The following is a 17,309-nucleotide window of genomic DNA, read 5'->3' on the forward strand; positions in this document are numbered from 1 at the left end:
CATATAAATGGCATATTCTGCAAGCAGTGATTTGAATCTCTAGTTGTATCCCCCTAAAATCTAACGTAAGCTCTCTATCAGTGGAAAGCGATAATGAAAGACAAAAACAAATCTAATCTTTGTTTACCAGTGATGGTGGAAGAGTGGATTCGAGAGAGATTTGAGATCCGTACCGGTCCAAATGCACATCAAGTTTCATATAGCGTTAATGGGGCTGGGAGATAGATTTGAGATCCGACTCTCTTGCAATTTTCAAATTCTTACCCCTGCAAAATGAATTCACACTTAGAAGACTCATAAACGAGCTGAATGCTATATTGCAATAGATTCCAATGCTTTAATTTGTTCAATACCACCACCATTCTTTACCCCCTTTAAATTTCCATGTATCAATGGGAATGGAGTACCTCCATCGAGGAGAATGCACAACAACCTAGTCATCTTATTGAACCAATCAGGAGACACCCTTTTGCAAATGACAGTTATTTAGCAAAGAAGCATGCGATTAATATCAAACTAAGTTATAATCCTTTCGGTTTAAATAAAAAGATTCAATTCAGATTGAGCAAATGAAAAGCTACATCATAGTCCTCTTACGGATAATTCCACATCCAGATACTCTCAAACAATTAACCTTTAGACAAAAAATATATATTCAATCATTCAGTTTTTTTTCCAGTGCAAAAGTAAGAGACATACCTGTTGGTTGGTGGAACGGAGAGTCTCACATAGCCTTATGGGCTAGGAGAGAGATTTGAGATCCAACTCTCTTGCAATTTTCAAATTCTTACCCCTGCAAAATGAATTCACACTTAGAAGACTCGTAAATGAGTTGAATGGAACAACCATATTGGGGCCGTTACAGCAATATACTGAATACATACCAGTTTGACCAGAGTAGTCCCACATAAGCCATACATTTGCAACCTAGATTGAATCCAATAAGCACACAATTTATGACATCTATAGTGTACAGGTGGCATAAAACACAAAATAATCAAAGAAGTGATACAATCAGCAACTACTGCTTGAGGGGAGCCAATGCAAAACCCCTAATTAATTGATACTTTCATAAGAATCAAAGGCACTTCAACATAACATACACATTAGCCAACTCTGTTCACTTTGTTCATAGTGAATAATTGCATAAAACTCATCACTAACTGATGTAACATGCATTACCGATAGTCATCTTGTAGCTTTTTTTAAGAATCAAACAATTCAGCAATAACTGATTACCTCCGAATGGCAGAAGAAATCGGGTAAAAAATGACATGGAAATTTGAAGTTTTTTGCCATGGGATCGCCTCATCTCCAACATTCTTATCCGGATGTAATCACAATGCCAACTTATGATATGCTTTCTTTATCTCTTGTTGAGATGCTGTCTTTTCCACGCCAAGAACCTGCAAGGAATTTGATTACTTTTTTTTGCAGTTACTGGCTCTGAGTCAAAAGAAAACAGGAACTATAACCATGCAATAACACTCCATTAACGACTTCTGATCAATCAACGGCAAAGCTCAGTAAACCACTCCATTAAACAACTCAATTTGGCAACTACTATTGACAGAAACGGAAATCCTAATTGAGAACCAAAAGCTGCCATGAACATGAAAACACAATGGACCAAAAATACAAACCACACAATAATAATCGCCTAAGGGCATTCTGTCAAACACCTAGTAGGCGTCCTCTTAAAATTGTTTTGCCACTTCCTTCATCCCCAACCTCATTGTAAGAAAGAAGACATCTGCACCACACAATAAACAGAAGAAATTGACGGTAATTTTAAAAAGAAAACAATGGTTAAACATGGATTGATCAGTGGTAAAAAACCTATTGACCCGCCTAAGCAAACCCAAGCGGTTATCTCAGACCTCAAAGCCCTAGAAATGAAACGCAACAGTTCGGGTAACGGGTTACGTTCGGGTAACGGCGTGGCGGAGGGTTACCGGGGTTGGATTGGCGGTGGCGTGGTTGGAGTAGTCAGCGATGAGCCTGGTACTACGGAAATTCGAGAGAGCAAAAAGAGATTATGGTTGGGGATGAGAGAGAGAGAGAGAGAGACTCACCAGTTGAGATGCCTGTGTGTGTTTGAAATTTGAATTCGTCTGAGAGAGAGAGAGAGAGAGAGAGAGTTTGGACGTTTAGAGCGCCTGCACCAGGTTGGGCTAAGGATTGACCAAATGAGTCATTTAACTTTGGATTATTTACTGAATTGCCATCCAAAAGTTAGTTTGTGAGAGGGATAGATTTAGGCCGTTGGATTTTTAAGAATGGAGGGTTGAGATTTGTTTGGGAGCAAATATTATATTAGAAAAAATCCCTCCCTTGTTATATGGATATGGATGTTCATTCTTATGTGCCTTAATGATCATTCTTATGTGCCTTAATGATTAACCCACGAGCCGCGATCTTCTAGCTTAGGCTGTTTTTCCTGGACATTCACCATTGAACTGTTGAATACAAACCCACCAAACAAAGCAGTATAACTAGATTGGTCAAATTTTCAAGAATTTAACTTTCCACTACCAGAAGCTACAAATTACTACGAAACAAAAACTAAGGAGAAAATTTCAAAAACCGGAAAACAATACTCAATCAGACCGTCGGTTAACATCGGTCCTCCCTCTACCATGTCTTCACATGCCTCCTTCAATCTTCAGATTGATCAAAGAGTCGATACATAGCGAACATCAAATCACTACACAAAATTTGGGCATAAAAACAGTCACATAATAAATCATTGCTTCGTATCCACCCTCTACCATAACTGCAATTCCCCTTGAGAACAATGAGAAGAACAGTTGTTGAAGTTGAATGCTGCGGCGGCCCCTTCACCAAACTCATTATCCACGAACTGCGTTGGATTTCCGTACGACGTTCCCAATAGGGCTTCGGCCAGTGGCGAAATTTGGGAATAAAATTCATCCCTAGGAATAAACTTTTGGGTATAATCATTAGCATAGTTTCCAACATTCTGATATGAATCTCCATCAAAGCTGACCAATGCTTCACCGGACGGCGTCCCGACCGGTTCCACCAGAAACCCATTCCCCAGGCCCAGAAGGGTTTCATCCATTGAAAAAGGTTGAAGATGATTCTCAGCCACTGGAACAAACTGGTGATCCAAGACGCCATAGAAACTCGAGGGCTGCGCATTCAGTGGAAAACAAGGATACCCAGAAACCAATGGCTCAACTGATTGTTCCATAGGCCAGTAATTAAGGGGAAAATCAAGTCCATTCCCCTGTTCATCATTATTCAGCACATTCAAAAACCCTACTCTGTTTTTCCCCTGTTCCTTATTCAGCACGTTCAAAAGCCCTACTCTGTTTTCCACTGCCTCCAATTTCAAATCCAAATCTCCCAACAAACTCCACAACTCCCCAACTGATAACCCACTAACCCAATCATCATCCCAACCCAATAAACCCACATTGGGATTAGTTTTCTCACTGGTGGGTAGAGCCGATTTCTTGCCGCACTCTCTGTACTTCCTGATGATCGATTTAACTTGGGTCTGGTTTTCCGGCCACGTTTCGACCTCTCCGTCTGGGCCTAGAATGATGGTGCAGGTGTCCGTTCCGCAGAGGATCCCGAGCTCCATTGTTTTCTTCTTGATGCAGTCTTTTCGTTTCAGGTAAGTCAATCGTCGCGCTTTGGTGTTGTTTATCGGATTGAGGGGTCGGTTTTTTTGATGGGTTCCCAACTCCATGGCCGCCTTCACCATTGTGGTTTCTCGGGAAGTAAATTGCTAGTATCTTCTGAGAACTCCAGTTGGTTTATGTGTATATATGAGGTGATGTACCAGGGGTAAGGGTTATATATAAATGGAGGAGAGAGAGAGAGAGAGAGAGAGAGAGAGTGGAAACCGTTGGTTGCAAGAAACAGATCTTGTGGGAGATTTTGGGTGTGAGATTTGGACCAGCTGTAGTGGGGGATCTGACTGTGAGTCAGCGCTCAACTCTTCAACCATTACGTTGTGAGCCACAATAGATACTTGATGAGATTAACATGTCAAGCTTTAGGAAATCTAAAACAATCGAAATTTGTCTACTTGGCCTTGGTTGCATAGTATTAGTAGTTAACTTTACACCTCTCCATATGATCATAATTCTCGTATTTATTAGAAGAGAATAAATTCTTTATATTGCCGGTGTAAATATTTGTAGTAGGAAGGGATACTATATTTTGAAGGGCATCTTCAGTTTGTCTAGGAAACGTGTTTTGTTTATGTCGTTTGAGCAAATTATCTAGTCCACTACTTATAGCTGGTTAACTCGCATTTCTGTTTGAGTATTCACTTAGTTGGGATTGGATTACAATTATTAATTATTATCTTGGTTAAGTAAATTTGAATTTCAATTAAGGACCAGTTTTACTTCCATGCATAAGAAATTCAAATTGATTTGTTTATATCGGCGCTAGTCAATCAATCAAAAACATAAGCTACACTATTGACCAACATTATCTGATTCAAATGAAACGTGTCAAAATGGAATTTACACTCCCCCGTCCTCACTCCATTCAATGGGAAGAATTGGGGAGGTATCGGGGTTGGAAATAGTTGGGTCCCCATCCACCATTGTAATTTTCACTAATTTTGTTTTCTTTAGAGCGTTTTGACAATAAAATAAAATATTGACGAGTGATGAGAGTTTAAAAAATCAAAAACAAAGACATAAAATATAGGATTTAATTTATTATTTGTAGTTTACTACTATTATTATATCAAACACAAACAAAATCTCTAGAGATATACCGGTATGAAATGAACGCCATCAATTACTATCACGAAACAATGGATGGATCCGACTGTTACGTTGATCCCACAAGCGTCCTTTGGAATGTGAACACCATCAAATATTAATAAAGATAGGTTTGAGTAAGAATGAGCAAAACTAAAGTACTGGGCGTGTGAGAAGGCGTTTGTTGATTGATTGGTTGATCGATGTTGCGGTGGTGGTAGTCGACCGGTCATTGTTAGGAGAGGTGTTAGAATTAAGAGATGCTTTGAGTGGTAGAGATGGTCGTTGATATGCTGCGGTGTGGTGCCTGTAATTGGGGAAGACGGTGGTGGATGGTGGCGAGGGTTTAAAGAATAAAGACAAGACTCTATTCAATAAATTTGAAGGCGGCAAAAAATGACATTGGTAAATTTTTTGTAGGCAAAAATATTATCCCTTTCTTTATTCTTTTTACTTCCCATTAAAAGTCAAAATCATTTCTGGATAGAAAACCACTCATTACTATGGCACCGTGTTCTATTAAAATTACACTACAATGATAAGTTTTCTTTTCTTTTATTCTTCTAGTGATGGAGACCCCCTCCCCTCCCCTCCATTTTGCTTGTTCTTTTCCACTACACTAGCTAGCCAACAAGAAAAGAAAGAATGCAAAACCATGAAACCCAAAAGAAAAAAAAGGCAGTATCATCAAGGAAGGAAAATGTTCTAAAACTCATTACCATAGTTAGGAAAGGGAAATAGAGTACCACAACACATTTCAATCCGGTATCATGAAGGAAGAACGAGGACAGCCGGTACTAGGACTAAAAACTAACCAGAGGTAGAACATTCCACCACGGCTACTCACCGCCGCGATTTCGACTCCGCGCGTCGAAATTCATCGGGCGTCGAAGGAAACAGCTCCACGTACCGCGAACCAATGCTCATCCTGTCCTTCCCCATTGCTTCCTTGGCTTCCTCAGCTGATGCAAACTCCACATACGCGTCTCCAGTAGTTTTCCCATCAGGACGGCGCCCAATGCGTATCTTATCATCTGTCACATTGAAATCTCCAAAGAACTCCGCAATGTCAGATTTCGTCACGGAAAAAGGCAGACCCCGCAACTTCAGTACCTCGGTGTACTCCATTTGGTCCTTTTCAAGGGACCTCTTTGATCGAGCCGGAGGAGGAGATCTTCCGCGGCGGCCATTATCATAATTTTCTCCATATTCCACCTCAGCTGCTACAGCATTGTAATAATCCTGCTTCATGCACCTGAAAACCTCCACATATCTCCTCCCCATGTTCTGTCTATCTCTCTGCAGAGCCAACTCAGTCTGCATTGGTGACGCAAAGACCACAAATGCTTCACCTGAGAACCTCCCATTCTTGCTCACTAATAACACATCAACGATATCTAAACCTGCAAAGAACTTGAAAATGTCGACGTCGCTGCAGTTGAATGGAAGTCCTCTCAGACGGGCCACCGGGAATGTGGTGGGCTGGAATCCTCTGCCATAGCCATAGGTCTCGAAGCTGCTTGAACTGCTCCTCACTGCGAAGTAGGGATTTGATTCCGTCATTCTTTGTCTCTTTGAGCCGACCTCATACCCGTCCGAAACCCCCCCGCTTCCCAACCTTCAATTATTCATACCCAAAAGAAAAAGGAAATCCCCCACTCAACCTCGTTAATAAAACCAATCCCAATCCATGTTCCCTTTACTTCTAGTTACTGTATTAGTTTATTAAAGTTTTTTCTCATAGGTTGTGAACCCTCTTACGATACTCATATACACCACAAAAAACCCAAAAGTACAGCAAAGTAGAGAGGAAAAACAGTAATTAGAGTCCCATGTTAGAAGTGGCTACATCACTAAGAAATACTAATAGAGGAACCAATCAACAAACTGCAATAAATCGGGTTACTACTAATAAGCCAAAAGAGCTATATGAGCAAAGCTGTCCCAAAACATCCAGTGCCATGACTCATCCCCATGATCAGGTAAGACTTGAAACCCAAGGTTCAAAACAAAACTTCAATGCAAGCATAAACTATCACCACTCAACAGAATAATGACAGCACAAAGGGCCACAGCTAGAATAGTACAACGAATATGACAAGTACCCAGAATTTGAACAAAAATCACAAAGCAGATTGCAAAGTTAAGCTACTACTATTGAGAGTATAATTAATATCCAGAACCTTAAAAACTAGTTGTTCCTAAATTCCTAGAAAACACGACATCCACCAATCATTCATGTTAACCAAACATGAGACAATAAGCCGGAAAACCTCAGCCCCAGAGAAAAATAACCACAAAACTGAGAAAGATTACATGTCCACCCTACGCCGTGCAAACCGAAAATATTTTTCCACGTATACTGGCAATACTTCCAACCAAACCTAAAGTTCTATTATGATTATTTATACCCACTGGACAGCAGTTTGAGAAACCAAAAACGTCAAAAACACAGTTCAAGAAACAGTACTGAAACACACAGGGCCTATTAACACGGCATGAGTAAAGTCTATTAAGTGGTTTCAGTTGATAACAAGCTCTAAATTAAAAAGAAAGTTCCTCCAGACAAAGCCGAAAGGAGACAACAAGTTCATGGAGCTAGCTAGCTCCTATTATCAATCATGGGGCTTGAATCAAATTGAAGACCATATCAGCAATCATAAAATAAGCGCAGAAGACATAATTTGCTTTATTACTACAATTCCTTGTTCTTGTCACTTCAAATTCCTTGGCTTATCACAAATCCCTAATCAATTCGTCATAATTTCCGTACCCATATATGATTGGAGGACCAAATTTGAAATATAACCATGAAAAATCACTTTGCCTCTTTCTTGCATCGATTTTTTACTAGTTCGCAAATACACACAAATCGTACCCAGCCCTAGTTGTAACTTGTAAGGTAAAGGAAGGTCGATGCGAGAAATAAGTACACCACAATAACAGATATAGATGTTCAGTACATACAAACACAATTTGATTAAAGAAAGGTCGAAGCAAATAAAGGAAATAGAAAGTGTTCTCAACTTACCCTCTCGATCCGTACATGGCTTCACAAGCTCGGTCGTTCTCTGAAGCAGAGAGAGAGAGAGAGATGAAACGAAAACCCTAATCAAGGAGCCCTAGGTAGGGTTCGAAGTTTTGGTCGTTCCTATTAGCGGATGTGTATATATATCTATCTCAAAGTCCCAACGTCTCTGATGGACTCCAAGGGTAATATGGTCTTTAACCATTTTATATTACTTAGCTAGGAAGTATAATGAGCTAAACGAGCCAAGTAGGTAGTTGATTAAGTTTGATTTGAAAATTTAACGAGTTTTAAAAATATGTTTGGGCTTATCTTGTTTACGGAGTGAGCCAATCTCAAATAAGCTTTAATCAAGTCAAATACAAGCCAATCTTAAGTAGCTTAATTTTTTTATACATAATAAGTCAAACAAGCTGAGTAGTATCTTATCTAAGCTTTATCTAAAATATTAACGAGTTTTAAAAAAATGTTCAAACTTGGTTTGTTACATTAACAAACCAACCTTGAACAAACTTTTAACGAACAAATACGACACGAGTAGCTTTGTTCATTTAGCAGCCCAAATTATAAGTTTATGTAACAAACCAACCTTGAACAAACTTTTAACGAACAAATAGGACACGAGTAGCTTGGTTCGTTTAGCAGCCCAAATTATAACGGCGTTGTTCGTTCGAAGCTCATGTTATGGAGTATAAACAAACCATGGTTGAACATTTTTTTTATAGTGTAAATTCTATCAATTTTAGATGGAAACCCCTTAGTTTTCTATCACCACCAATTGTGGATCCCACTGTACGTATATTGTAGTAATTTTAAACGTTCATCTTGTAGTACTAGGGGAGTAATATATCTTCACAACAAATCAGTTTTATCGGTCTTAGATTAACTTTTTTTTTTAACAAACCAACCTAAGCTTTTAGGCCCCGTTTTCGAAAGAAAATAAATACTTATTTTTAAAAAAAATAATTTTAAGTTAAAAATTACATACTTACGCAAATAATTTTTCTATCAGTACGAAGCTTGTTAGATAAATCACATTGAAATTTTTTTATACGGTGTAAAAAAAAATTAATTATTTTTTATTTATATTAATTTTGAATTTAAAAATATAAAATAAATACTTAGAAGGAGTTTTGGAACGGGTAATCCTACTAAACTTGTGGACCAGTCAACAGAGTAGTTGTGATTCTTGTGTTAAGAGAACTTAGAGAAGTGTCTCGTGATCTCGCCGCAATGGACGACACCGCCACCACCTTCTCCTGCCCTCCGATCGACCCCACCACCTTCGACGTAATCATCATCGGCACCGGCCTCTCCGAATCCATCCTCGCCGCCGCCTCCTCCGCCGCAGGCAAAACCGTCCTCCACCTCGACCCCAACCCCTTCTACGGCTCCCACTTCTCCTCCCTCCCCCTCTCCGACGTCCCCTCCTTTCTCCTCTCCCACTCCCACGCCGTTCCACTCCCCCGCGAGGATCTCGTCACCCCCTCTCCGTCCGACGCCGTTTTAGTCCCCGTGGATCTCACCACCCGCCCCGTCTACTCGCACATCGAGATCTACTCTCACTCCACCGACCTTCTCGAACATTCCAGGAAGTTTAACCTAGATTTGGCCGGACCTAGGGTTTTGTTCTGCGCTGATTCAGCCGTTGATTTAATGCTGAAATCAGGGGCTAATCAGTACGTGGAGTTTAAAAACGTGGATGGGACCTATGTGTGCGGTGGCGACGGGAAGCTATCGAGCGTGCCGGCCTCGCGGTCGGCGGTGTTCAAGGACGCGAGCTTAGGGCTGATGGAGAAGAATCGTCTGGGGAGTTTTTTCAAGCTGGTTGAGGGGCATTTGAAAGGGACGGGGTCGGATGGGAGTAGGAGGATTTCGGAGGAGGATTTGGAGAGGCCATTTGTCGAATTCTTGGACAAAATCCGGTTTCCGACCAAGATAAAATCGTACAGATCGAATTGCCTTTGCTCTCTATCTGTTTTAGTGAGGGTTCTTTCTGTTTCTATGCGTTTTGAATTGCTCCACTTGTGTTATGTTATTTGACTTGGGCAATTCGAAATAGTCATGTAGGATAATATACAATGTTTTACTGTTTATTAGGGTTATCAGTTAGAAATGCAGAAGGGTTTACGTTGGTAGATACAACTTTCTATGAAGTAAGCAATGCAGTATGCTCCATGGTGATTTGTTTTCTTACGGATAGTTTCATTTGTAGGTGTAGGATTTGGGAAAATTCACATTGCTATTGAATGAATTATAGGTTTAATATCACACAGAGTTGAGAAGAGACAATCACTTTAGTCTCTTCAATTCATGTATGTATCGATTGCATTATATGTTTAATATCACATAGAGTTGAGAAGAGAGAATCACTTGGACCATGTTCGTTTGGGGATTTTGGATTTTCTCTATGTGCAGGATCCCCAATAAATTCTCTCAATCATCTCTCTCTCTCTCTCTCTCTCTCTCTCTCTCTCTCTCTCCACTCATTAACCAAAATCCAAATACCAAAACAAACATGGTCTTAGTCTCTTCAATTCATGTATGTATTGATTGCATTATATACTTAATATCACACAGAGTTGAGAAAAGAGAATCATGTAGTCTTGTCTCTATTTTGCTGGTTATTGCCCTCAATAAAAAAAAACATGATTTTAGGTTTTACCCCTTAACCATGACATTTTCCTCCTGTCTTTGTCTCCTACTCTCTTCTCAATTTGCCTTTTGGAAACTACTTAAAAGTGGTGTCGTGTTTAGTCATTACTCTTTCCTTTATAGAGATATATGCATAAACTATTTGAAGGCTCAATTTTAATGGAGGAAAATCTGTTGTTATTCTCATTGGATTGCATGTTAACCATCTACCTTGTTTTGTTCTCCTTTTATGAGGTCCCATTCAGTACATTGATTGTTGAGTACTTTACATGAATTTTCTCCTTGTAGGATTATCATGTACGCAATAGCAATGGCAGATTACGACCAAGACAAGTTGGAAGGTTGTAGAAGTGTTCTGAAGACGAAAGATGGAATAAACCGTTTAGCACTATACCATTCATCCGTAGGCAGGTTGCTTGCCGTTATTTCTGTTTCACACCTAAACTGTTTTCCTGCACTATTGCTTATTTGTTCATGTACTTTGTCATTGTTCTTTGAACTGCATTCTGCAAGTGTATGAACTATGAAGGCGGACCACTTAATGCCGAAGAAAGGATAGCCTATTGGAGAAACCCTTTGTCCTTTTATGATAGGCTGCTCAATGCTAAATCCTTGGCGTAAAGCACCTTAAAGACTAAGGAGGATGGGTATGGGATTGCAGCCCTACTAGTAATTAGCCTTGACTAGTAAATGGCGGTTGGAAAAGGCTTATTATGCTGAACGGTAGCCCTTGAGCATCAATTTCTTCATTTTGGTTGCTTTAACATGCCAGATTTCAAGGCAGACTAACACTTCTATATCTAACAGTATGGGAGTACGATGAAGGGGTGCAAAAGTGATCTAGTTTTAGAGTTTTAAATGTTTAAAGGAGAAAGTTATTAATAATAATTCCTCTTCTTATCTCAAGTCCATATCACACCTAGGATTAGAAGTGCATCATTATTGTTGTAATAGAGCTTAAAAAGTTTTCACGAGTATCTAAAACATGGTTCTAATTGCATTGGGATATCATGGATCTTTGTAGGAGCTTTACAAAACTCCTCCTTACAGGATTTTGACTTCCTAATTGGAATTTAAGACTTTATGATATCTGAAACTTATCTTAACCTATTTAAGACCTATAAATAAGAAGCCAACTAAATTGTTCGGATCACCCACGGACAACCTCTATAGCCCATGCTAGAAAATCTGAAGCTACAAAAATGTACCTCTTCTAAGAACATGACTAAATTGTTTGGTTCTTCTAACATACAGAAGTATTGAGACAACAAATATTGATTGGTCAAGATTACTGTTTCTATGAGCTTGTTATTTCTTCCCTTCTTATGAACTGTAACGACATAAGTTGAAGAAATTTGGGGTAACTTGGGGAAGATGGCTGATTCTATTTTAGGCTTAGGGGCTCTACAGATGTAAAAGGGTCTAGGATGGTCCCAATGGACATGGCTTTCTGGCCTTTTAAAAGGATATTGGACATTGTAAATTGGTCATTCTGGCAGTGATTAAATTCATTAAAATGATAAGAATGGCGCACCAATAGCACGGAGGTTGAAGGCGCTATATTCACTTCAATACAGAGATGAAAGTGACAAGTAAATTGGTAGTTAATGCAGCTAGATGGTTCTTTGTGCTACATCTTTTTAGTGATTATTACCTGATCAGTTTACAAAACTGCTTCATATGGAGTTAAACTAACGTGGAAATAGCCTTGTTTGTTTGATGAATCTCCTTTTGTTCTTGCTCTACTTCTTCTACCCTTACAAAGTTCTGTTAGTTTTTTTGTCCTGTTATTCATTATGCTACTTAAACTTTGTCAGGTTTCATAATGCACTTGGGGCTTTGATTTACCCTATTTATGGTCAAGGGGAACTGTGTCAAGCCTTCTGCCGTCGTGCTGCAGTCAAAGGTTGTCTTTATGTAAGTTCTATTATGTCTTCAAGCTGCTTTTGCCAGAGTGTCTGTATATTCCTTTTGTGTCTTTTGCTTCATCGTCCATGATGTCTGTGTAAATTAAGAATGGCTTGAAGGCTGAAGCCTTAAGTATATCCATGAATTCTACAATTTACCTACAAGTGTAGGACAAAGCATTTTTGAGAAATTAGTGCACCATATCGTGTGCATTTCTCACACCTGTAGAGTTTCTGTTCAAAAAACTTCTTTCCTCTCTCTCTTGTGATTTTTGGAAATGAGTATAAGTAGAGTCTACTCGCTGGGACTGCCCTATATTTGTTTAATGACAACTTCTTTACTCTTGCTAATTCTTCAAGCAGTGGGCAGAATCTTTCTTAGAGACTAACAATTACTATATTCTATTTTGTTATTTTTGTTACAACAGTATCTACGGCAATTGTATACTCATCTCTTCTTCGAGATTGTACTAGTCTTAATTATTATTTTCTATTACTGCATTGTGTTAATTTGTCTACTTGTGTCGGTTATATATTCTCGTACTTTTCTACCCATATATGTGTGCCACTTATGAATGCGACATATGATTGTACTAGCGATATATCAAATGCTCAATGCAGGGCATTACTAGTACACTTGTTTACTTGGCTTTTATTGGGATTTCTGTCATTGTCCGAATGTTTTTGCAGTCTGGCCTTCATAGATATGAATTTCATGTTCAAATGTTCTGTTCGTTGCCCGAGTTGTAATGAAATCTTTATGTTTAAAGTTCTTGTCATGTAGGTCCTCCGGATGCCAGTGAAGGCTCTGCTTGTTGACAAGGTTTGGATATATGTATATTTCTGCTTTTTGTTGGTTTTCTGCAACAGGAGGTTACATAACTAGTACAGAAGCTTATTGTACCAGCTTATTAGGTAAAATGAGTGCCATATTTGTGACTTTTGCAAAATTTTCATAGGAAAGTGGGAGTTGCAAAGGTGCTAAGTTGGCTTCTGGTCAGGATTTATTCAGCAATGAGATGGTCCTAGGACCATCATTCATGACTCTGGTGCCGTTAGCTAATTCTTTGCCAGATTTTCTCCAAGCTAAATTAGTGGATGTTGGCCGAGATTTCAGGGGGAAGGTGGCTAGGGGAATTTGTATCACAAACAGTTCCTTAAAGACCGATGTTTCAACTTGTCTGGTGGTATTTCCTCCTAAATGTGAGCTCAGTGCACCATACTATTTGTGTTTTTATCATAGGAGTAAATATAATATATAATTGACTCCTCTCTCTCTCTAGCTCTGTACTCTGAGCAGGACACATCAATCCGAGTTCTTCAGATAGGTAGCAGTTTAGCTGTTTGTCCCTCTGGGAAGTAAGTTATCTTTTTCTTTTCCATTTGATTTTTGTTGAGAAAGCTTTTTTGTATTTCTTTAGTTGGATTTCATAAATGAAAGTTCATATCTAATTTGATACCAATCTAGTTAGTTTAATCATTGACATGAAATTGGTACCCAAAAGATTGAATGGTTGTGTTTAATGTTGATGGTAAATCAAAACCAGTCCATTGTGTATATGATTCAACTTGCCAACTAATCCTTCTCCTCTCTAAATGATTCAATTCCGTGTCCTAAGGTTGAATGGGCATTTGCTTATTATATCCTTTAAATTACACGAAAGCTTGCATGCTTTAAGTGGATGTACTTTTGACTTTATTCAGATTGCAGGAACACTTGATTTGAGGACATGCTTAAGCCCGCCATGGTTGAATGAGAATGGGAATATACAAGGATTATAGGATGTGCTTCTGCTTTTTGTACATAGCTTATCTTGTTTATGCCAAGAAAGCCCGAAGATAATGGACTACTTAATTGATATTTACCTGCAAACGGCATCACTTTTTGATGGCTCTTCAAAAATTTTGCTTACAAAAAATACTAAAGCTAAGCTTTGTGTTCCAGATTTTTGCTTCACTCAAAAAAAGATTAGCTTACTGACATTTAAAATTAGTTAGTTCCCTCCACTCCTTGTCCTGTCCGAAAGGAAAAGGAAATAAAGGTCGATAAAATGTATGTGTACTGAGAAGAATATGGTGGTGAATGATTTTGGGAGTTCCTTTTTGCATTCTGCTCTATATCATTCCACTCTTTATATAAAGGTCGATCAATATGCATGCATCTACCTTTTATGTGGAACCATCAAACAGTTGTATTCATTGAAAGGATTTTTCTAGATTATAGAAATGTTTTAGTATTTAGCTATGCAAAATGAAGGGAAAAGTAGCTCTGTGTTGCAATGATGGCGAATAGTGCCAAAAAACTCTTGATATGTCTCCTGCACATGTTATTTAACCTTATGATGTTTCAGCTTGCATTGATTGAAGTGATAGGTTTACTTGCTTGATGTCTAAGCCATTAAAAATATTTTCTTTAATCCTTAGTATTTTGGTTTCTTCATTTTTCTTGTTGGGTTCTAGTCTTCTAGATGCAGTAGGTTGCTAATAGCTGATCCGTAGAAGCACTTCTAATTGTTGACTTGTACTTGTTAATTTTTGTGTTCAGGTTTGTTGTGTATCTTTCAACTTTATGCGACGATGATATTCAAGGGAAAAAATCACTGCATGCAGCCATAAATACTATTTTTTCAGTTCCTATTTCTGAAACCCCTGAAAATAGTTCGAACAACAAAAGTGAAGATACTGAAATGAAGCCCACTTTGCTTTGGAGTGCTCTGTATATACAGGAAGTTACTATGGTTTGTTTCTCATTCTTATCTTAAACAACAAAATCTCCTCCCCCTTTACTTCCTTATATTTTCTACTTGGATTCTGCCTGTTCAAATGAATTTGTTAGCCACTTTTTTTTTGTCCTTCTTTCTTGGCATCGATCAAGTTTACTCTGTTGTGGATGGGGTTGTATTTTTCAGTTATAAGCATACTAGGCTATAGTTCTAGCACCCGTACAAGCTTTAGATTTAATGATTTATTAGACTTAGCATCATGTGCTGAGGACAGTGGGTAATGAGGTAATGGATTTTATTCAGCAGTAGGATAAATGAGGAGGGAGTTGGGTGAAGAGTCGATGTAGTATGTTTATGGTTTTCAGAAAAAAAAGAAAAGAAAATGGATTGAGACATATCCTGTTTATAAATTTGTCTTCTAATCAATGGTTCTCTGGATTGATTATCCTCTAAACTCTAGGCTTTTGGCTTTTGGGACTGGGTGCTCTACATTCCATTCATCCGTTTCTTCTCAGTTTTTAGTATGGAGATGTTTAGCTGGTTCATGGTGAGATCTGAGATGGATTAAATGTTGAGGTACTTTGTGTGTAACGGTGAAGCTGTGTTTGATGCTGCCAAGAAGTTTTGGCCTTGATATAATTTCGGGTTATGAGTTGGTTCAAGTTACTGCGTGGATGGAGGTGGCATCCTTTTTAAGAATTGGGGCAAAGCCGTGTAAGGTGGGCTCTTTTTCCGTCTTGGGGTTTCCATTGGGAATGTCATTCATAGTCCAGTCACTTTAGGTTTACTTTGCGTTGTATTCAGGTTTTTGAATTAGTGATGGAGCTTTTCTAGGATGGTTGGGAAGCAGTTTAAAGATCAATTAGTGATGGATAATACCATGTGATGGCCATGGTAATTCCAAGGAAATTTACTTTTGAAGGTTTTTGCAGAAAGCATCAAATTCAGTTGTTTAATAGTTGCGTGATTGTACTATGTTTAACTATTTATGGTTATGTTATTGGTTGGCCTTGTTGAACTAGGTGCGATTTTGAAAGTTCCCATTGTTGGTTGCAGGGTTCATTTGATTCTTTCCGTTTTACACCTATGCCTGATGGGAATCTTAACTACAATGATCTTCTAGATGCAACTAAGGAGGTATTTTTCTTGACTTCACGCTAACTCTGCAACAGAACTTCTCTTATACCATGTTTGGTTCTCCATTTCTCTTAAATTCCATGAAATTTGTTATTTCAGTTCCGTTTTACTGGAGGTCATGTTAGGTCATATTAGAATCTTTGCACATCAAAACCTTAGAAAATTTGTTAATCCCTTATGGATGTACTTGTTAGTGTTTGATGCTTGTGATATCATGTGGCAGCTATTTCACAAGATGTTTCCTGAAGAAGAATTCTTCCCGGAAACCACCTTTTCTCAGCTAGATGATGATGGCGAGCTTGCTCCGAGTACTAACGATGACTCACTGGACTCTTAACAGTCTTCTGACCTGGTCATGTCATTGCAAATTCAGTCCACCCACAACATCTGCTCGGGATTCATATTTTTCATACCTACTACCAATACCAAGACTGCATCCATGTTTTCAGAAGCAGAACCGGAGGGGGATGGACCTTGCATTTTGTAATTGCAGTGTACAGTTGTGGCATTAATCTTATTCCGTGGATTATTATTTCTTGTATGAGATATTTGTCGACGACCAAATGCATATTAGACACATTGCCGGAATGGTTCCAATTTCATCGATATCGTATGTGTTACTTGTGTAGGCCTTACAATTTCCTCTGAACGATGAGCATGTTTGTGGGTCTCTGTTGATTCTGTTTCTTTACCATGAACAGGTAGTCGATCAAAAAAGAAAAACCATGAATAGATCTACTAGCTCTATGTTAGTTTCGATTTGAATACCTACCTTTTGGGGCAGGTTTCATTGTTTTAGCCCTTTGATCCGAGATGGCCCACTAATTTCCAGCCTACTATTTGGGCAAGTTTCATTGTTTCGGCTCTGAAATGTGCGGTATTGACATCTTCAAAGGGCTTTTTGTTGGGCGGTTGTGAGTTCAACAAAAAGGTTGCTAACAATTTTATGAGCAAATTTTGGTTGATTGGTGTTTTATGTCTCTATGCACCAACAACTAAATCGACTTTTAAAATGGAAAAGATGCATCTTAGGTAACTCGTGTGTTTGGATTTGTGTATATAAATACCTACACAGTGCTGTTTGGAATCTCTCTTTTGGCATGTA

At 38.7% G+C, this 17,309-nt stretch overlaps 3 protein-coding genes and 1 long non-coding RNA gene across 6 annotated transcripts; 1 reads left to right on the forward strand and 3 right to left on the reverse strand.

The window, feature by feature from the left end:
• Window positions 1-157: 157 nt before the first annotated feature.
• LOC131299066 (uncharacterized) lies at window positions 158-1,140 on the reverse strand. Of its 2 annotated transcripts, XR_009190610.1 has the most exons (3): window positions 885-1,140; window positions 700-793; window positions 158-259 (listed from the first exon to the last, which is right to left on the reverse strand). It is a non-coding gene; the product is annotated as an uncharacterized LOC131299066 (long non-coding RNA). The 2 variants fall into 2 exon arrangements; XR_009190609.1 differs by having other exon boundaries at window positions 700-1,140.
• A 1,369-nt stretch (window positions 1,141-2,509) lies between these two features.
• Window positions 2,510-4,033, reverse strand: LOC131299067 (agamous-like MADS-box protein MADS9). Its single transcript, XM_058324613.1, has one exon. It carries the CDS (start codon window positions 3,734-3,736, stop codon window positions 2,768-2,770), a length of 969 nt encoding a protein of 322 aa, XP_058180596.1. The 5' UTR covers window positions 3,737-4,033; the 3' UTR covers window positions 2,510-2,767.
• Window positions 4,034-5,441: 1,408 nt separating this feature from the next.
• On the reverse strand, window positions 5,442-7,928 carry LOC131299068 (uncharacterized). Of its 2 annotated transcripts, none has more exons than XM_058324615.1 (2): window positions 7,786-7,928; window positions 5,442-6,289 (listed from the first exon to the last, which is right to left on the reverse strand). In XM_058324615.1, the coding sequence occupies exon 2, from the start codon at window positions 6,075-6,077 to the stop codon at window positions 5,598-5,600; it is 480 nt and encodes a 159-aa protein (XP_058180598.1). In that variant the 5' UTR covers window positions 6,078-6,289; window positions 7,786-7,928; the 3' UTR covers window positions 5,442-5,597. The 2 variants fall into 2 exon arrangements, with proteins under 2 accessions (XP_058180598.1, XP_058180597.1); XM_058324614.1 differs by having other exon boundaries at window positions 5,442-6,372; window positions 7,786-7,927.
• A 999-nt stretch (window positions 7,929-8,927) lies between these two features.
• Window positions 8,928-16,810, forward strand: LOC131299069 (rab escort protein 1). Its single transcript, XM_058324616.1, has 9 exons — window positions 8,928-9,728; window positions 10,726-10,848; window positions 12,255-12,354; window positions 13,129-13,167; window positions 13,304-13,547; window positions 13,628-13,703; window positions 14,890-15,082; window positions 16,124-16,204; window positions 16,428-16,810. Exons 1-9 carry the CDS (start codon window positions 9,016-9,018, stop codon window positions 16,539-16,541), a joined length of 1,683 nt encoding a protein of 560 aa, XP_058180599.1. The 5' UTR covers window positions 8,928-9,015; the 3' UTR covers window positions 16,542-16,810.
• Window positions 16,811-17,309: the final 499 nt, after the last annotated feature.

The sequence above is a fragment of the Rhododendron vialii genome, chromosome 8a (genome assembly GCF_030253575.1).
Source record: "Rhododendron vialii isolate Sample 1 chromosome 8a, ASM3025357v1".
Classification (NCBI taxonomy): domain Eukaryota; kingdom Viridiplantae; phylum Streptophyta; class Magnoliopsida; order Ericales; family Ericaceae; genus Rhododendron; species Rhododendron vialii.

Bases quoted from the DNA above. Each gene is read 5' to 3' on its own strand.
- LOC131299069 (XM_058324616.1), top strand. From the start codon at position 9,016: ATGGACGACACCGCCACCACCTTCTCCTGCCCTCCGATCGACCCCACC. The intron at 12,355-13,128 runs GTAAGTTCTATT...CTTGTCATGTAG, and splicing joins CAGTCAAAGGTTGTCTTTAT to GTCCTCCGGATGCCAGTGAA. The intron at 13,548-13,627 runs GTGAGCTCAGTG...CTCTCTCTCTAG, and splicing joins GGTGGTATTTCCTCCTAAAT to CTCTGTACTCTGAGCAGGAC.
- LOC131299067 (XM_058324613.1), bottom strand. From the start codon at position 3,736: ATGGTGAAGGCGGCCATGGAGTTGGGAACCCATCAAAAAAACCGACCC.